Here is a 21,598-nt window from a genome sequence, read left to right on the forward strand (position 1 = left end):
GGCTAATATTGATGGCATCACTGGATATCATATCGCATCATAAAATATTATGGCCTAGTCACAAAAGGTTGTTTCGATAGTTAATAGTCACAAAAAATTGTATATGCTACCATGAAATGTTACCACTTGGCTCTAATGCATTATGGCATTCATTTATAACTATGATAGTCAGACAAAATTATACATTTTAGGAAATTTACAAGAATCCTGTTCAAAGAAACCTTTCCCCAATCTTTTTTCGGTTGTCATATGTTGGCAAATGTAGGCAACTGTTTTACTTTAAATTATTCCCATTCAGGCTTGGTAACAAACTGTACAGAAGGTGAAAGATAAATGCAGGCAGTAGACATCATTATCAGAATAACAAATTGGAGATTGTAGAAGCCTTACTGTGTGGGTGAGCTGCTACTTCCTTCATCTTGTTATTGCTCAGATTTCATATATTTGCCAGGCTTTCTCACTGACAAGAAAATGTGTACTTCTTTAAATATTCTTAACATAATAAGTGAAGCTAAATCTGATTTAATAAATCAAATGGCTACATTTGTGGTTAGTGTGGCACATTTTCCTCAATAAAAAAGTTATTAAACAAATACAGTTTTAATGAGTAATAAGTCATATAGTTGTATAGATAATAGAGTTAAACTTCTGTTTTTCCAAGTGGTATCCATCTGTTTTATTAGTTGACTTCAGGAGCCTGCAACCTCTTTACTGCCTATTGTGAGTACATTAATCTTGAAAAAAATCAGAGGGGTAATGCATACTCTCTACATGTGTTGAACATATCCTACCACGCAATGGGAAGCTTTTTTTATTGTATCAATGGCTTTTCATAATGATTTTATCGTGACATTTATGTTAGCTTTTAATATAACTACAGCCTCCCTAGGACATATTGGAGGGATGAACATTGAAACTGCACAGAAAGATAGTTTTCTCTGTCTGTTCAGCACTGTTTTGTAGCCTACATTGTACTTAATGTGTGTTCTTCCCCTTGTTGTGTAAACACAGGATAGAGTGTATTTTTGTTGTTTTTGTCCGCCTTCTTTTGGTGGCAACTTTCTTATGCTCGTCTCCATCCAGCTCAGGGTTTCTTGTTGTTTACTTCAACAGTGACTGCAGGATTACAGCACATCGCAAACTCTCGTTTTGCTTTTTCTGACCATCATTATGGATAGCCGTAGACTAACCCCTAACCCTAAGCATCTCTGAGACAGACAAAGAGTCACTTATTCCAGAGACTTTCTGCTGCAGCTCAGACTTCTCCCCCATCACACCATGAACACAGACACGTTTCCCGAGGAATCTCTCTGAAGGCACAAAATCAAGCATGGCAACCCCGCTCAAAACAAAAACAAGGTTACCAAAAAGGGGGGAAAGAAAAGGCGGAATCAGACCCAGACTTAACGGAGTTGTGTAAACAGCGTCCGCTCCCATCGATCATTCTGCTTGAATTCACTGAATGGCCCTCTTAGACCCCTCCAACAACATCAACAAGCAGGTGGACGCATTTTCATCATACATCTCTTTCTGTGTGGACAGCATCATCCCCAGCAAAACGGTCACAATCTTCCCCACCAATAAACCCTGGATTACCAAAGAGCTCAAGGACATCAGTGGAAGTACAAAAACAAATTCACACAGTGGAACCTCCACTAGGTAGGGCCTAAGAAGAGAAGAGAACTTTTTATCCAAGGGCTGTTGAACGCCTAACACCCCCCAACAGGTGCACTGAAGTCAATTACTCTTTTTGCACCCCCCCCCCCCCCCCCCCCCCCACCACCACCACCACCAAGGAGAGACATTCACTTACCCCCATCCCCCCACACAGACTCTAAAGCTACTGAACTTTTTTCATAAACAGCTACCGTACACTTATACTCATTTACCTGCTTCGATTGACTTATTCACTGTTATATTTATTCATATATTACATATGTGCTTTAAATATATTTATTAATAAACTGAAATAATTATTCATCTGCTGCTAATGTCCTGTACATTATTCTTCATATCAGTATTCACCTTAACAACCCATTATCTCTATATATTTATATTTATCTGCTGCATATGTATTTTCATACAGTACAGTATTTATTCATCTGCTGCAACCTTGTCCTGTATATATATTTGTATCTACTTTTCTGTACATAACTTTACATCTGTATTACTTACATCACTCCTGATTTCATAAACGCACAGATGGAGAGGAAAACAGTACCCTTCTTCTGGCTAGGTGGCAGCCTAGCCAGATGCTTCAATTTAATGCAATTTGAGTGTATAATGTGTTTTAACCCTGTGTTGCTGCTGTTGTTGCAGAAGCCCGGGTTGTTGCAGCGGGTATGTCGGCTGGCTTTTATTCTATGGATCCCTCTACTGGCACTGCTGCTCCTGTTGTTCCTCCTGCCCCTCATGGATGAAGGCAACAGCTGCTCGTTCTCCAACAACTTTGCCCGATCCTTCAACATCATGCTTCGCTATGACGGACCTCCACCCACATAACCATCTTACAGCCATGGCTTATGTAGAACATTTTAACTGTAATTATTGAGGTTCCACATTCGCCTGCCCTTTGATCATCATGCATGACTATTACACCACAAATAACAAGACACAACCTTAATATTTCAGTTCAATATAAAGGCTGTGCCACTTCAAACCCTTTGTTCTTGTGATTATATTCGTTTTTAATAGTAGTTTCACTACCAGTACTCTTAAACTAATTTCAGTATATATTATCTTTTAAGGAACTAAAGATTAATATTTTTTATCCTTTTATATTATTTCTACAAGGATGGACTTAACATTACCTGGAATAACCAAACCAACCATGTATGCACCCTGCATTCATACATTCTTGGCTGCTTTGTCAAATGTCTGTTCCGTTGGACTTTAAAAGCATATCATAATACCTACCACAAAGGATTAACAAGACTGTATTTCAATTCTAAATCCCATACTCATTTTAGGAATTTCCATATACTGTAAGATATGACTGGAACATTTAATATTTACAACCTAATGTCAATTTTTATTAGTTTCTAGTTCTATGTCTGCAAAAAATTCAAATGTGGTTGTTAGTCAAATCGTAAAATCAGTGCTCAAAATTATTTTGTGGTCTTGCATATAAGACTTTAAGAACTCTGTAATATTAGCAGAGATTTCAAACAGCTAATCTGCATCTATTTAAAGGAAACATACTCATTCAGGTTCATCATGTTATATTAGGTCATTACTTATAAAGCTTTATATGCTCTAATGATCAGAAAACACATTGCTTTCCGTATTCTGTCCATTTCTGCCGCTCATCGTATTTTCTTGTTTAAGCTCCTGTCTCTTTGAGGCCCCCTCTTGATAAAGGCCAGTCTTCTCTGATTGGCTACATTGGCTTTGTTGAGATAGGTAGGAAATGTAATCCCCGCTCTTGCTTTAGTTGCCTGTGTTAGGGGATGTGCCAGACTGACATTACATCACATGACAGTCAGTGACAAGTATCGGCAGGACTACAATGTAACACACAAGAGGAAAGTGAAAAATCTATTCATGTTTCAGTAAGACTAAAGCAATTTATATTAGTTATTTCTTTGAAGCTCTTTTTAACTGTACAACCACCTCATGAAAGCTGTTACTTTTCTTTCCTGGGATGCTATTTAGGTTTGAGCATGGTGATAGAACATTTTCACAGCCTAATCCACCAGTGAAAACATTTACAAAGCAATACACCTTTGCCTCTGACATTTTTGTTGACCAGTGTGCTGTTTATGCCTATACCTGAACAACAATATTTTATGCAAATCCGCATATGTATAGCTTGTATTAAATCTTATATTCCATTTCTCTTCACACCAGGCACACTCCTAAAAGCACACTCCCATCACCTCAACACACGATCACATAGACTGTTAGTTTCCCTTTTTTGGGTTGTTTATCTATATTAAGTGATATAGTAATACAGATTTGACATTTAAAGACAGATACTTAATTCATTCCCATGGGGACATTCTGATATCAAGAAGACATTGAGACACAATAAGTCAAAGACATCCAAATTAGGCAAATATCTGATTGATAAAATAAATAGATAAATGATAGATAGAAGAGGTGCAATGATAAAAGTCCCTAAAACAGTCTTTGCACTGTTTGTATAAATCTCATTTAGCGACTCATTATGAGTATCTTGATACAGCAATAGAGCCTTTGTGCATTGTGCAACTTCACACTTGTAAGGGTATGTGTGTAAGTACTTGTTAAATTCTGCTTCAGTTTAGACATAATTGTAAATCTCACATAAATAAATAAGACCCCACTGCCTAGATATTGCTATGCAATAATATAATGTAGATTCAATTTGGTTACAAAACTGTTGGTGCCATTGTTTCAAAAATCTAAGTTTGAGAATTAAAAACTTTACCTTCAGGAGTTGTACATGTGTGTATATGTGTACATAGGCATTTTACCTCACATCTAAGAGGTTTCCTAAGAAGCTTCTTCAGAAGCGTCTTCAATGAAAGGTGAAACATCTCCAAGAAACAAAAGCAGGACCAGTTGCTTATGCACACTTGTAACTTATGAAGATACCATGACCTGGATGACTAACTTTCAAATTATAATTCAGATGCAGATAACTGCCAACATAGATCAAGCAAAGCACAGATATTCATTAGCTTGATCCGACCTTACATCAGAAGTGGAAACACAGAATTAATATCATATACATTATCACCAACAAGCCTATGGTGTGTATGGCAATGTTGAGTGCTTTTAAAATGTAGAAATATGCTATATGCAGCACCTTTAAAGTTAACAGACTTACCACGAATTGAAAAGCGGTATTTATTTATCATGGCCTCAGATTTGTATGTATGCCTAGGTCGCTTGTACTCTGTGCCATAACCATATGTAGTTATTCAGTATATAGCTTAATAAACCACTTGTGTACTATATAGCGTTTATATATCCATGCTAAATATAAAGCTTAGTCCTGTCATGCATGTTAATGTAGTATTACATGCGAAATCAAGTGTCCCTTTAAAGAAGACTATGCAATGCCTGGACAAAATTATATCTTATGTCACAAAAAAAATGACATGAATATCCTGAGCACAACTGGTCAGTGTGTGTGAGACAATCAAATAGATAAAAGCAAAATTCGAATGTCACATTTGTTGGACTACAAATGTTATGCAAAGATGACCTATATGCCAGTGCCTGCTGTCAGTTTTAGCTATTGCTTATGAAGAAGAATGTCAAGTTAGAACTTTTTGAAGAAGAAAAAGATGATCTTTATTTAAAGGTTTGAAATAGGATAAAAAACTGTTTGAAAGAACTTGTATTTAAACAATGTTATTTTTAACCTGATGCAATAAATCTATTTACCTATTCTGAGCTGTGTATTTTTGTATTGTGTTTCAAGAATATGATAATTTCACTTTTGTTGTATGGTTAATGGTTCTGACCTGTAGTCGTTTGTATTTTTCAACTAATTTCAATCAGTACAATTTCAACAAACAAACAATAACCAAATCAAATCAGAATTTGTTGCGACTACCCTTTGCCTTTAAAACAGCGGCAGTTAACATAAGTACACCCACATAGTTTTTCATGTCAGCAGAGTTTTGCATTAACGTGCTAAAAGAGCTCCATTAATTGAACACACTCATGTTTCCGGTGAAAGGTAAACTGAACAGATTAGATCAGTTTTCAACTGCTGCGCGTGTGCGTTATTCTCTATCACAGGAGGTTGCTCATGTTTTATGTCAATGTATATTTATAATATTTAATTTCAGCAAAAGTTTTGCAAAATTGTACATGTTTAGAGTGAATATCCTCTGCAAAATCATGCAGATGTGGCCCAAAAACTCTAGCACTCCACAGCAAAGCATCTGAACATCAAAAACTTCAGAGTAAAGTTGAGTGAAGTTTTAGTAGGGATCAGCAGTGAACCGAGAGAATAACAAAAAAATGGCAGAGACATTGGACTAGCGTTTTACAAGGATTATGAACAAAAAGATAAGAAGAATCTTGACAAAACATCAGGTCTAAATTTGTTTAGGTTACATAGCCCCGCTGGCAATCTTACGGAAGTTCTAGCAACGAGATATGCGCGGGAAAATGACATGAATCTATTATTTACTGATAACACCAGGCAAACTGAACTGAAGAAGCCTCTTCAATTAAAAAATAATTTAAAATTCAGTTAGTTCAGTAAGATGTATTATCTACATCTATTATTATTTACCATGGATATGGAGGTGATTATCGGAGCTTCAAAATGGGTAGTGGGTGGTGGGCAACAAAAGTCTGGGGTTATATCAGGGCCAACAGGTATGACATGACAGCCCTGACCCCAACACCATGCACCAGCTGCTAGGCAAACTTGAAAGAAACATCACATGGGCCAGGCTGGGGATCATCATCATCATCATCATCATCATCATCATCATCATCCTCATCATCATCATCATCATCATCATCATCTTCATCATCATCTTCTTCTTCTTCTTCTTCTTCTTCGTACGATATATTGGCGGGTGGCAATCAACATCAAGGGGCATTACCACCATCTACTGTATCTCTGATTACCGTGATAATTGATAGCTTTTCCTTCTTCTTGGTGGCAAACTACTGTGTTTGAATGTGAAGAGTCATATTTAATTATTTTGTCCAATCCTGGCTTCCTTAGATAATGGTGTATACTCCCTATTTCCATGGTAAATACTATTTCCAAGCCAGTTCTTCCACTTCATGCTTTGCAATTTCCGTCTTCTGCTTTTTTCATTCTCTAAGCCTCCATTTGGCAGTAATCAAATTATCCTGTTGGATGCCTGTCTATTAAGTGCACTGTATTTTTTTATCTAGTCGTTCTATCCTCAGACTAGTCACAATGTCCTCCTCTTTGCAGTCACTTTTTGCTGTCCTCACTGTGCTCAACTCCTGCTGTACTGCATAAATGTGTCTCCCTGTGTGTGCTACATCCCAGCAATGCTATGGAAAGAGCTTTGATTGGTCATCAAGACTGTTACAACCTGATAGAAAGAAAAGTCAGCGGGATGCTGCCCAAATCAAAGAAATAAATATAACAAAAAGACAACTTAGACTCATCATAGTCAGAATCAGGTTTATTGGCCAAGTAAGTTTGCACAAACAGGGAATTTGACTCGGTAAAGTGGCTGTCAGGTGCTTACACAGAATACACATCACAAAAACAAACATAACAAAACAAAACAAAGCAAAACAAAACAATACAAACAGTCCGAACAGTGCGACGGTCTAAGAAAAGAAGTGCAGGTGTGCATATTACAATTATCCAGTGAGGGTGAAATAAGTAAACATAATTAAATATAATTATAATATATATTATTTATAATATAATATAATTTCGGGAGTAACTGTTGGTTATTATAAGGATCCAGAGTTATTGCACAGTGCCAGAGTGGGTTGGCGAGGGGGAAGAAAACTGTTTTTGTGTCTGGTGGTTTTGGTGAACAGAGATCTGTAGCGCCTACCAGAGGGGAAGAGTTGGAAAAGGTTGTGTCCAGAGTGAGAGGGGTCTGCAGTGATCTTTCCTGCCCGTTTCCTGACTCTGGAGGTGTACAGGTCCTGGATGGTGGGCAGGTTGGCACCGATGATCTTTCCTGCAGACCTGACTGTCCGTTGGAGTCTATTTTTATCCAATTCAGTGGCCGATCCAAACCAGACAGTTATGGATGTGCAGAGAACAGACTCGATGACTGCAGTGTAAAACAGGATCAGCAGCTCCTGAGGCAGGTTGTGCTTCCTAAGCTGGCGCAGGAAGTACAACCTCTGCTGGGCCTTCTTGATGACTGTATTTATGTTGGGTTCCCACTTCAGGTTCCGGGAGATTGTGGATCCCAGAAACCTGAATGATTCCACAGCCAACACAGTCCTGTTGAGTATGGTGAAAAACAAACATCATTAATGGAAACAAAAATCGAAAAAAATAAAATATCATGTGTCTATGTCTCTCTGGCCTGCCTGTAAATATGAAGCACACTTTTTTCTGTGAAAAGAAAGCTCCATAGGCCGTGCCACATTGGGCAATGCCCGGCTAGACGCACACGGAGTGAGCGAGCACTCCTCTCCAATCCACTCACTCTCAGAGTATGTAATGATATGATTTTCCCAGCGTTCCAGAGATCCCAGTGCCTGCCCCGTCAAGTTCACAGTGTCTCTCAGGCTTATCTCTCTCTCACTTTTTTCTTCCTTCTTTATCTCTCCATCTTGCCAGAGAGCCAGGCCGAGTTTAAAGGGCTCTGCACAATGTCTGGCTAGACTCACACGGCGTGAGCACCCCTCACCCTCACCCTAAACTGCTGAGTATTTGGTGCTATTAAATTATTTTACTCAACGTTGCAGAGATCCCAGTGCCTGCCCCGCCAAGTTCAGCCACACACTTTTCTCTGTGATGAAGAAGAACAAAAATCCACACAGGAGTCGTCTCACTGATAAACACCTTCACTCAATCTTGAGGGTTTCCACAGCACAGAACCTGACCCAAAACATTAATTAACTTGCAGCCAAGAAAAGAGGCCAAAAATCTGGCTCTGGCAAATGTACATAAAAGGGTTAGGGTTTCTTTTTGCACTTTATTCAATATCCTGTCTATCCTTTTTATAAATGTTGACCCTGTTTGGCTCTCGACATATTCCCAGTTTTTAATTTTGGCCCTCTCTGTGATTGAGTTTGAACAGAGGCAGAAGCACTCATTTCGGATAGTGAGGACCACGCTTCTTCTCTGTCTAATAAGATTTCGGTTCTCGAAATAGAAGTGAAAACTCTGTCACAATGAGCAGAGGATGGTGAGAGCCGCAGAGAAAACAGTAGGATAATCAGATTGAAAGAAGGCACGGAGTGATAGCAACCAGTTCAATTTTCTGGGTCTTCAAACAAAAAAGGGTTAATTAACATCAACAGAGCACACAGATGTCTCGGCCCCCTCAAGGAAAAGTACACAAGACTGGTGATAATCGAGCTGCCTAATTTCTCTGACAAACAGAGGGTCATGGCAGCAGTGAAGGAGAATGCAAAATGTTGTAAAAAAAGAAACAAAATCTACATTTGGCAGGACTTGTCAGCCCAGGTGAGGCAGACCTGACGGGAATTCAATTATGTGTGGCTGTGTCTAATTGCGTGAGGGATTCGCTTCCAGATGCGCTTCACATCCAGCCTGTGCTTTACACACAACAACCAGGACTGCACCTTCAAGTGTCTACACATCTGTTTTTTTCTCTCTCTTTTTTCCGTAGGATTGGGACATTCAGAAATATTTTTGGACTACTATGGTGATTTTTATGTCTGCTGTATGCACCTGTGCTTCACATACACATTTATATACATGTCTCACATGCATGCAAACTCTGACATGCTTGCTGAGTCTAAATATTAAACCTGAACTCTACATCGTACACACTCTCATATCACAAATGAAAATAGACCCGTATAGCCAGCACGCGTTCATCACACACAGACACTCTTATAATACTTTACATTATACAGAGCTTTAACATGTTAACTATACTCTTTTATCAGATTTGAGTGGGCAGATATTTTGCGTTAAAAAACAACCATTGCTTCCAGGTTTTTTTCTTTCTTTTTGGAATTATTTAACTGATAGATAAAGTCAAAGGCTGCCTTCCATTTATTTTAATATTGGTCCTAAACGACAGCTTCCAGTTCACATTGTGTTTTGGCTGCTCATAATATCTCCTTTTGACAACTGTCTGGTCCATTTAAGTTGCATAGTTGAGATAGTTTTCAATGCAGAGCAGCCCACCACCCCTCTTTCTGATAGATTCCTTTGATCAAATCTCCCTATTACGGAGAAGTTGAATCTAAGGATAACTTGTTTTCTATTACAGGTAAATGTATAATAATGATTAGAGCCCTATATTGTAGGATGACTATATTTTTCATGGTGGTAGGTAACTGGAGGGTGACAGAAACTGATCCTGATCTTTCTGTCACCCAAAATAATTGGATCTGCTAGCCTGGTTTGGGGAAATGTCACTTTTTCGCTTCACTCACCCAAATGTGTTCATTATTTGTGTTTGTGGTTGTTTTTTCTTTGGGAAAGTGTTTTATAGACCACTTTTCAAAGTGGGGGTCCCGACCCCCAGGAGGGGCGCCAGGGGGGCGCGGAAACTATAAGGGAAAAGGGGGGACAATGTGACAATAAATATTTGTATCATTAAATATTAAATAAAAAATGTTTTTTATATGTTATTAATCAGTGCATATCAAAATATATGTGTCGATGGATGCCAATTTTTTTTTCTTCTAATTCTTCTAATCTTTTAATTAAGAAAAACCACACACCGCTCAAGCCAATAAGAATCCAGAAGCCACTGCATCAGAAAGTTGCTGTGTGCCTGAAAATAGCTAACTACCTCCTGCTAAATGCAAAAATGTACCCATTTTTTTAAAAGAAAAAGACCATCATACAACCAGACTGAAGCTGCAAAACTGCCACAACCACTGAATACCACCTTGGCATCTAAAATTCGGAGGAATGAAATCTCTTCTTCCATTTGCCACCACATACCTGTGCGATTCTGTTCTACATTGAAGGTATTGAAAACAAAGCACAGAGCATGTCTGCAAGTGGAGAATGACATTCGTCTGGCACTGACAGCCATAAAACCTAGGATAGATAAACTGTGTAGGAGCCACCAAGCCCACCCCTCCCACTAGTGAGGGACCAGGTATACACCCAGAGACAAACATACTTAAATGACAAGCACTGTTTATAATGGAAGGGAGACACTGAATGTAATGAATAACTAACAAAAGAGAAAAACTTGAACATATATGTATATGTATGTTAACGGTTAATATTACTATACAGAAATGACAAGTAATGTTTGTAACAGAAAAAGACAGATTATTGTTTATTAATAGAAATAAGGGATACATCTTCTTCTTCTTCTTCTTCTTCCCATCTCAGCCCGACAGGGAATAAGCCGAACAAAGAAGAAGAAAAATATTTATGTAGCTTATGTCTGTGGCTACTTTTATACTGTTCCATGCAAAACGCTCCATCTGTTTATTCCATGTGAGCTGAGCGTCACACCAAACTCAAAAACCCGAAGACTTTCACTTGTGTTCTTTGTCCATACATACTCAGCTGTGTTTCAACACCTCTCTTTCCTGTTAACACTAATTAATTGCCTCTTGTACTTTCCCTTAATATGATTATTATTCCTTCCCCTTTTCCAAAAGGCTCCATTGTCAACAAAGAGATACTGCCCCAAATCACCCTAAACTTGCCAGAAAACATCATTTATCATAATGGAAAACAATATTGGACTAATGGCAATGGCCTGAGGAGTGACATTTGTCACTATATACCTTCCTGATAAAGCTCCCCATACTTAAATAGACCTATCAAATAAAAAATATCTTATCCAGTCATATGTCCTACCTTCTACTCCTATCATGTTTAATTTAATCATTAATCCCCTTTTTTAAACCATATCATATGCCTTTTCTAACTTAAAAACAAACCTGCCATTACAGACTCTTAACTTCTGTTTCCAAACATATGACCGGGTCCATGTTCCCTCTTCCCCTCCTAAATCCACTCTGATGGTGAGATAAGATTCCTCTGCTTTTCATATAAAATACTAATCTTTCTGTTACATTTCCCTTATATGATGTCAATGCTATTGGCCTACAGTTCATTTAATTTGATGGATCCTTCCTTGGTTGCTTGATAGGATCAATCACAGCCTCTTTCTAAACAACTGGCAACCTCCCCCTTTCTATACCTTATAGGAAGAACAGCTACAGTGATGCTACTAAACCTAACTGCTTTAGCATTGAATAACTGATTACATTATTCCATGGAGATTTGGGAAAACTGTGTGTGCACATGTGGAACGGGAGGGGCGCTCTGGCTCTGCAGATCAATGGGTCTCTTAAGCTAAACCGAACAGAGTTCTGATCTGCAGTGACTCAGCATCAGCCCGGCACAGTCTTAAGCTAGGTAAATCCAATAATCACCAAGACCTACTCAGTGAAATTACGGAAATACATGCAAGACTAGTTAAACAAGGCACTATCGTCACCTTCATCTGGATTCCTGCACACATGGGCATTATGGGTAAAGATAGATAGATGGATTCTTTATTAATCCCGTGGGAAATTTAGATCATCCAGTAGTTTATACACTTAAACACCTCACTGACATACATACAAAAATCACATATAGAGAAAATATTTACAGATACAGGAATGGAATGCAATGATGTGATTGTGTCAGTGTCCAGGAGAAAGTGTTCTTGTGCTGCTGGAGTGGATAGTACAATAAAATATATATATATAGTGTAAGGGAAAATTCAACTGACCAGTTGTCTCACTGCTGTGGCCTTGGCAAACAGGGAGTTTGCTACAGCGGACGGACACAGCAGATAGACACAGAGGAGGATTTCATATCTTTTTCATATTAAGTTTTATGAGGCACCTCTTTGTATTAGTTCTGGCATGTCTTCTGTTTTGCATATTATCTTGTGAAACGCGTCTTTGTATAAGTCCTGGCTTTTTCACACTTGCAGCCAGTTGTTCCATCCTGAGCACCCGTGCTTGTTGTGTAAACTCTGCAGAGCTTACTATTATAAAGACTCAATGGCAACTCCAGTCTGAGAATTTCATTATTTCAAATCTCAAGATGAATTTCCATCACAATATAAAAACAACAAAAAAATATATATATATAAATATAAATATATATAAATATAAATATATATAAATAAATATATAAATATATATAAATATATAAGAATATGTAGTGGTAAAGTCTGTGCATATGGCTAGTATAGCCAGTAAAGGGATGGACAGTGGGTTGGTATTTAATAATGAGATGAGATGAGAAGAGTAGAGAAGGGGAGGGCAGACTGATGTAGACCCCCCCCCCCCAGGGCCATTCATGAAGCTGAATGGCCCTGGGGACAAAGGACCTCCTCAGACTGTCCGATGAGCATGACAGTGACAGGAGTCTGCCACTGAATGTGCTCCTCTGTCCGATGAGAGTTCTGTGTAGTGGGTGGTGGACATTGTCCAAGATAGTCCGCAATCTACTCAGGGTCCTACTGTCCGCCACTGTTGTGAGGCAGTCCAGTTCAGTGCCAACAACAGCTCCCGCCTTCCTCACCATCCTGTCCAGTGGCATCACATCCCTCTTCTTTATGCTGCCTCCCAAGCACACCACAGCATAAAAAGGACGCTGGCAACAACAGACCTCCTAAAGTCCACCACCATCTTCTTGGTCTTAGTGGTGTTCAGCTGCAGGTTGTTATGCCTACACCACTGCACAAAGTTATCCACCTGGCTTCTGTACTCCCCCTCCTGGCCATCCCTGATACATCCAACAATAGCAGAGTCGTAAGAGAACTTCTGGATGTGGCATGACTCCGAGTTGTAGTTGAAGTCAGATGTGTACAGGGTGAACAGGACTGGTGAGAGCACAGTCCCCTGTGGAGCGCCGGTGCTGCACAACCCAGTCCCAGAGACGCAGTCTTTCAGCCTGACGAACTGTGGTCTCTCCGTCAGTGCTCCAGGATACCAGGTGGACGTTCACACCCATTTGCAAGAGCTTGTCACTCAGTCGGAGGGGCTGGTACTGGAGAAAGCAAAAAACATCATTCTCACAGCACATTTCCCCTTGTCCAGATAAGAGTGTGCCCTGTGCATAAGGTAGATGAGGGCATCTTCCACGCCCACCTTCTCCTGGTAGGCAAACTGCAGCGGGTCGAGTACATGGCGTACCTTGTAAAGAGAAAGTGGACAAATTAGCCAAGCATGCCGTTAAAAAAGAAAACACAGATATCTCAATTGAAATGTTAAAATCAGAGGGAAAGGGTATTGCATGGAAGAAAATCAATAATGAGTGGCAGCAGAACTGGGATCCAGAGACAATAGGGAGACTTCTGCATTCCATACAAAACAGACTGGGTAATGAGACACTGAAACGTCTGCATGATGGTTTAGTGTGGCGAGAGACGACAAGGCAGGATCATCTGGGAAACTCTCTTCGGAGAACGGGACTAATGACAATAATCTGACCGGACAATGTAGGAGCTGAATAACACCAGAGGATGGCAGTAATGCAACAACTAGAATGCAAGCGGCCGTTAAACCCCAAAGAAGAAGAAGCCAGGGGAATGGGATTCTCGTTCTCCAAACGAGACTAGCGTGTCATTAGTACCGCGGATAGTTTCGTCTTACGTTATATTCCTACTAGTGTAGCAGGGCTCAAGTGGTCCCACCGTGAGAGGAAACCCACCAAATCGGATAAGCAAGGGTGGATGGCAGTTAGGATATCAAACGAATGATTTCAAGCCATTTAGTCAAGACGAACAATCTACAATCATACACCAGGTGAGATTAAGTACATAATTATATGATTCTTATTTCTCAAATACTATTTTTAATGTGTCGGCCTTGTTAGCTATTAGCTAGCTAGCTGATGGTGCATGGCGGCTATAGTATGTTGCATTACACGCTGTACATTTTTGATAAGGCCATGTTTCCATTTAAATCTACAAATCAAACAGTCACAAACAGCCCAGCGTAATCGGAAATACGTTTCTTTTGTCAATAAGATAGCTAGGCCAAGATCTGGCTTATGGCAGGCGCGATCCGTTTGACTTCATATTCGCTAGCCATTTTAGGTTAAGGTACCCTGTTGAACACTGCAAGAGGGGTTCCAGTGCACCTCTTTGCCTACTTGGTAACGCAAGTGGTCAATTGGACTATCGGTGGCCTTGCTTATATAGTTTGTTCATCAAGTCTTAATTTACTATTAGCACCAGTAAGCAAATTTTAACATGAACTTTGTTGCTATAAGCAAACATTACGAATCACAATTTATCAATTTAATCAGGCCAAGAAACTTGACATGCTTCATTGCTCCTAGTGTTAAGATGTTTTATCAGATTTCTTAAGATCGACGTATTATTTCGTCTAACTGCTAAACAGTTTGTGCTAAATTACCTTTAATAGTTGTTGACAAACTTGCTTATATTAGTCATTGTGGTGTCTGCAACTGAGTGGTCACGTGTTGGTTGTTTGAAGGCTTTACGTTTTTGTACAAGGTTAATTAAAATAAAAAGTAAAATGACTGGCAGGCGGTGGCTTGGGGTATACATTCATTTTATTGAAAGACAAGTTGAGTCCCTTCAAATATGTCTCAGCGCTATACTCAGTTTCCACTGTTATGGCAAATTTTAAATAAGACACAGACAGACAGGGACGCGCGCGCGCACACACACACACACACACACACACACACACACACACACACACAGAGAGAGAGGGGCCAGAGTCAGTGTTAATGTGTGCACTGTTACTTTCTCCTCAGGTTCTGAGTCTCGTCCTGTTTTCCAACTCTCTTTTCTCTAATTTTGATAATCTTCTACTGTAAGAGTAAATGTTATGGCAAAGTAATTAACACCAACGTAGTCTAATCAACCCATTTTCTTTTTTTCTCTTTTCTTGTTCAGTGAAAGAAACCTAGTCTTTATTGGGCATGAACAAGTGCTCTGAAGTCAGGTTGAATGTCTGAGGTGGATATGCGACTAGGTTTGTCAAGATACCATAAATTATGACTTCGATACAATGCCTGCCAAAATATCACGATACTCACGATACGATACAACAAATGCGATACAATACAACAAGTACGAAACGATACTGGTTTATTTATCTGTGATGGTAATAAATAAAACCTCTGAAAGGTTCCCCTTTTCACCAGCTTGTTCCTGCCCAGTTTTTTTTAAGATTAAGATGCATAGATTTGTCCCAAACACATGCACACTCATGCAGGTAGGGAAATTTAACCTTTGCTTTTAACCCATCTGGTGCAGGACACACAGAGCAGTGAGCGACCATGTACGGCGCCTGGGGAGCAGATGTTGGGGGAGTAAGGTGCCTTGCTCAGAGGCACTAGACAGGGTAGGGAGAATCCTCTTGGATTTTTGGACAGATCAATCCAGGTTCGTCTTTTTGTTTCTCCGTGGAGACGAACCAGAGACATTTTCTGCCCATAATCCAAGTTTCTGCCACTAGTCCAATGCCTCTCCATGAACACTTAATGGCATTCATATTAGTATTAGCCTACAGCAAGATATTTATGAAAACTACATGGTGAAATTGTAGCATTGCTTATACACGGCTATGTAGGCCTATTGTCCGTACCTGACTACAGTGTTTCCCCTACCGTTCTACTAGGGGGGCGCCCCGCCCCGCCAACGGCACCTCCCGCCCCCCCCCGGAAGATCAACTTCGTTGCGTCGTTTCGTCTCGTCTTCGTCATGGAAAAAAGATCATTAACGAATATTTTTCGTCATAGTTTTCGTCAACAAAATTAACACTGGTTCAGAGAAGAGCCCAAGTGCTGCACGCCCTGCCCCAGACAAGCACCTGTCTGGTCACCACCGGATGACAGGATTTGACCCACTTTGGCTGTTAGAGGGAAAATACTCCCCCTGGCTGTACAAGACTGATCTCGGTAAGACGGCGAAGCGCAGCATCGCAAAATTCTCAAGCGCGCAGGCGCCTGGCTGTTAATACGGGACGCGCATTTCTCAGCGCCGTTCATCTGCTTTCTCCGCTTGTTGTATTTAACCGTGAACGGACCATGCCTCCCCTGCCAACTCCTCAGTAAGGAAAGTAGCTATTGGCTCTCCTAAAAGTCGCTAAGTGACGCCATCGCCCAATTTGCATAATGTAGGCCATACAAAAAGCGAGAACAAAATCACCTTAAACATGTTTAGAACTACAAATAAGCTTTATTCTACAGAAGAGTATTACATTCACTAAACTAAAAAATAATTCTGTTTTTCTGAGATAATTATCTCTGAAATTCCGAGGTAAATTCCCAATGAATAAAAAATGAATGCAATACGCTTCCGTATTCTTCTGTTTATTCTTTTTTTTTTTTATCTTGCCATTGACATATGCCATCACATCTCAAAATAACTTCATGACTTTAATGCTGTATCTAGACCCACATATATAAAAAAATTGTCCTGTATTGTTAAATGTTAGAATATCAAATTTAATCAAAAGGCTGTTATGTGGGGTGGAACTGCTAGCTCTACGTCCAGCCCTCCTCCTTTATCCGGCCTTGGGACCAGCAAAATGATTCAAAAGAGACACTCTGGCAGAGCTAGTCTCCATAACACCAGAAGAAGTCGCTAGATTTGACGCTAGTAGCTTTCGCCATGAGGATTTAAAAAGTCGCCAGATTTAGCGACAAAGTTGCTAAGCTGGCAACAATGCTCCCCTCGCAACCTTAGCCTGAACCCTTATTAACCCCGCTGCGTCTATTCTTAATAGCAACAACATAAACCGTATTGATGTTTTTAAGAATCTGGTTAGGAAAGGGATGACATTACCAAGCAACACTTTAATCTATCACTGCTTAATCTATTCTCATCTGACCATTGTTCAAAACTGGCAATCTTATGTGAAAAGGTTTGTATTATAGCCGGAAGTTTCAAAACGTTAACTTAACACAAACGAGGGTTATGGCGAAGTGCTAGATTCTAACTAGTCCTGTTTGATTGCTGTGGTAACAGTGATTTCAGGTGGTAGAGAGGTCGTTCAGCTAGTAGGAACTCGACTTTTTTACAGATGTGTGTTTGAGGTAGGGATTGGCATTCGCTTAAATTGTCTTAATCGATCGTCGGGAGAATTAACGATAGATTTTCGATTAATAATTAATATTTTTATATTAAAATTCCTTATTTATAGGCTTTATTAAAATGCAGTGAAAATAGAAAAAAGACAGCGTGTTTCCTCTTGAGATCTTTATTACAAGATGAACAACTCTTGTGGCAGTTAAACGGGACTTGTAATTCTGTGTGTTTTGTCTTGTAATGGCGATTCAACTTGTAATCCTTAAACACAGAACCTGTTCTCTACAAAGTAAGCACACGGCTTTCCCTTTGACTTCAGTAAACAAATACTTAGAAGTAGGGGTGTCACGATACCAAAAATTCAGTAGTAGGTGCCAATACCAGTAAAATAACACGATTCTCGATGCCAATTTCGATACCACGGTAAAAAAAAGGATTTTCTAAGATAACATGTACTTGAACTTGAAACATGAACTTCTTTATTAAAATATTTGAAAAATAGAAAAATGTCATAAGACATACAAATCATATGCAATAGAGCATAGCACAACATAATAAAGTGCAATTAATGGTCAAAGTGCAACAACTAGTGTCCCCAGACACATTCCAGACTTCCAGGCATCTTTACAAAAGATACTGTGCAAAAACAACAGTGCAAAACAAAACAGTGGATATAACAGTGCAGCCATTCATATGTTGAACGTGAGTGATAGTCAGGTTCACTTTCATTTTTTAAATCTTGTGCGCGTGTGCGCGTGTCTGTCTCACACACAGGCCCCGGGGCTCCGCCCCTCTCACATGCTCAGAGACTCACACAATGAGATCACAGCTCGTTCACGTGAAGCAGCCGCTCACTGACTGACCGGCAGCTTCTTATCAGTGAAAACAGAGTTTCTCTGGTCTCAGCTGCTCAGATATCACCACTGCACCGATGCTAACAGGTGGCATCGACGCTTACGGTGCTTTTAAAAAATGGGCATCGTCGGTGTTTTGTTATTTCAGTATCGAAAGGTATCGGTTCTCGTGACATCTCTACTTAGAAGTCTGTGTCTTGTTAAAAACCCCACATCATACGCTTGCAAGCGTATGATGTGTTGGCGAAAGGAGTTTAGGAGAGATGCAAGATAGCTGTAAAGGCCGATTTATAGTCGGATTTTAGGCAGGCACGCAAGACACGCAACACGCCCCTTGCGTGCCCCCTCTTGCGCCTTGCGTGCGTCCGCCAATTTTTCTAACTATACGACAAAGCGACGCAAGCCTCAAGCAGCCCGCAAGGCTTGTGATTGGTCTGCTTACTACATCCCGTCCGGAGTCTAGTTTCCGGATTCATGCCCCATAATACCGGCAGAAACCACAGAAGATTTAGAAGAATGAATATGTACCAAATAGAAGAGCACTTGGCAGAAGAGATCCGAAAGTATGACCACTTGTATAACCCGTCACTGACTGGCGGATTTGTCCCCCAGAAAAAGGCTAGGAGGAGCCGCAGTGGCCATGTAAATATACAGCCGACGATGACTGTCACACACAATCTCTAAGGCCATCTTCAACAAAAAACATTACTCCTCCTAATGTTCTGGCGGTGAATTGCTTTGCAACAGGCGCAACGCTTGGAGAAGCATGAATGACGAGTCCTTCGACACAGCTGTGTGTAAAGCCGCAGTTGCAGAAGCATGCGCCGGCCTTTACAGATGAGATCATGCTCTTTTAAGGAGCATTTGTCCATTTTTGTGTATTCTCCCACATTTACTGCAGCTCTCCTTCACTTTGATCCATTTCACAGTCATTTGAGAAACTCAAAACTTTGCAAATAGAAATGATATACATGTTTAACACCTAGGTGCGAAGATGAAGGACCCTGGGAGACTGAGTTCTGGAAGCGGTCCTTTGCATTTAGAACAAAGGACACATGTGGTCAGGTTTTCGCTACACATGTAGGCCCAATTATTGTTCACCAATATTAGGTCCCAACACAGGTCTGTATAGGGCCTAAATGATAATCAACAAATGGTTTTATCAAGAGCAACTGGACTTGGTTTTAGATTCTTAAAGAGGCTCCTTCAATTATGATTGACTGTTGAGAAGAATGAGGTATTTACTCGGTTTGATCAATATCAAGGGAACTGATGTCCAAGTAGTAATATAGTTGATGCTAATCACTACACAAACTGTTGTTTGTCTCAACATTCTTATCAATGTCTAACGGGCTGTGGGTTTACTCAAACTTAACACAGTGCTGCCATGTTAATAAAAACTGCAAACAGCAACTTAATGAGTGACTCGTGTGTAAAGTTCATAAGTTAGTACATTAATGTGGTATCCTTCTTTCCCCTGCCAGTGACCATTATGAAATGAAATAAAGTGGACGACTGGAGGAGCCCAGCCCCCTGACCTCCAACTCTTTGAAACATGGCGGGTTTACAGCTTGTCACTCCTGCTACTTCACCCATGGGGCCTTTCTTTGGTCTGCCATGGCAGCAGGAGGCTATCCATGACAACATCTATACACCCAGGAAATATCAGGCAAGGAAGTTTCTATTCACATGCATGTTTACTAGCAGCATACAAGTAAACAGTTATTCATTGCTGTTGCTTTGTATTTATGTATTCATTGATGAGTATTATATTTATTTATGTTCACACTTTACTAAATTTGTCTCCACAGGTAGAACTTCTTGAAGCAGCTCTTGAACATAATACTATTGTCTGCTTGAATACTGGCTCAGGGAAGACCTTTATTGCAGTACTTCTAGCAAAAGAGCTCTCCCACCAAATCCGTGGACATTATCAAAGAAACGCCAAGAGGACTGTTTTTCTGGTGAACACAGGTAATGCACACATTGACAGCTATGGATCAGGAGCTAGTGCAGGTTGTTAACTAACCAGGTTGGTGGTTTGTCCTTGGCTCATTAAGTGGCAGTGTGTCATTAGTAAAGATGCTGAACCCCCAAATTGCCCCTGACATCTGCTATGTTAGTGTCTGAATGATGACTGAATAAAAAGCACTCTGTATACAATTAATGAATGTATTTGCAAATTGGTGAATGTGATTTGTAAGGTGCTTTGAGTCTAGAAAAAGTGCTATATAACTATTTACCACAATGTCTACTGTTTTGTTTATATGCCACAAATATTGATATGTGCATCATTCTTTATGGTTTGTTCTAAGAACTGAACTGAGAAATTGAAAAAAAGGCCATCTTAACCCTCTGCTTTCAGCCAACTCATTCAAATGCACAGAGTTTAAAGGGCCCATATTGTGTAAAATAAATTAACAGTAGTTACTTGAAGGGGGTCAGTAGGGACTAGGGCTGCGATTATTAATTATTAATCACGATTATTTTGGACAATATCGATATCATGATTATTAATATGTGCCCCTATTCTGAAGTCTATGCTTTATTCTTTAAATGACTGGACCGGAAGTACCAGCTACTTCCGGTTCCGGTAAATGTCCCCATCTGCCCCCCCACTACAAGCAAACAGACAGAGAGAAAGAGAGGGGTAGGGGATGGCTATGAGGACCATCATCATTTACCCCCGAACCCCTACATTGAACGGGTTACATACAACAACAAGCAGAGAATCGCTGGTCCGGTGGGAACAGCCATGCGGCTGCGTGCTGGAGAATGCTGCTGCTCGTCGGATTCTTCAAATCCGAAGTGTTCCTATACAAGAGAACCTTTTCTTCCCTTTTTTGTCAATCAAACGGGGCTGCCCTCCCTCTGCCATTTTCCGCTCGCGCTGTTTTTTAAATACCGCCGGTCACCACACAACTCGCCTCCTTCACTTCACGGCTGCTTGAGAGTGAGTGCCAGTCAGCTGGGCCGCGTTGAATGCTTTGGGGGTAGGACTGAATTGCGAAATTTTGAAAAAAATGCCAAATAATTGTTTCAACTTGATTATAGTAGTTTGGAGATCGTTTGACCCAATAATCGTAA

The 21,598-nt window shown here is 40.1% G+C and overlaps 2 protein-coding genes across 7 annotated transcripts in view; both read left to right on the top strand.

The window, feature by feature from the left end:
* The window catches only part of syne3 (spectrin repeat containing, nuclear envelope family member 3), a 66,038-nt gene extending 60,653 nt beyond the window's left edge, over positions 1-5,385 (top strand). The window contains exon 17 of the mRNA XM_053433804.1: positions 2,320-5,385. Within this exon, the coding sequence (XP_053289779.1) occupies positions 2,320-2,502 (183 nt within the window). The 3' untranslated portion in view covers positions 2,503-5,385. The remainder of the gene's footprint in view (positions 1-2,319) is intronic.
* An 8,797-nt stretch (positions 5,386-14,182) lies between these two features.
* Positions 14,183-21,598, top strand: part of dicer1 (dicer 1, ribonuclease type III) — a 57,969-nt gene continuing 50,553 nt past the window's right edge. For 4 of the 6 annotated variants that reach the window (XR_008339995.1, XM_053433805.1, XM_053433807.1 and 1 more), the window contains exons 1-3: positions 14,184-14,394; positions 19,996-20,180; positions 20,323-20,485. Coding sequence is in view for 5 of the 6 variants with exons in the window: in XM_053433805.1 (XP_053289780.1) it covers positions 20,067-20,180; positions 20,323-20,485 (277 nt within the window). In the remaining variant the exon portion in view is untranslated. Of the gene's footprint in view, positions 14,395-15,881; positions 15,970-19,995; positions 20,181-20,322; positions 20,486-21,598 lie in introns of all 6 variants that reach the window. The other 2 variants (XM_053433806.1, XM_053433808.1) reach the window with 2 other exon arrangements.

The sequence above is a fragment of the Pleuronectes platessa genome, chromosome 11 (assembly GCF_947347685.1).
Source record: "Pleuronectes platessa chromosome 11, fPlePla1.1, whole genome shotgun sequence".
NCBI classification, from domain to species: domain Eukaryota; kingdom Metazoa; phylum Chordata; class Actinopteri; order Pleuronectiformes; family Pleuronectidae; genus Pleuronectes; species Pleuronectes platessa.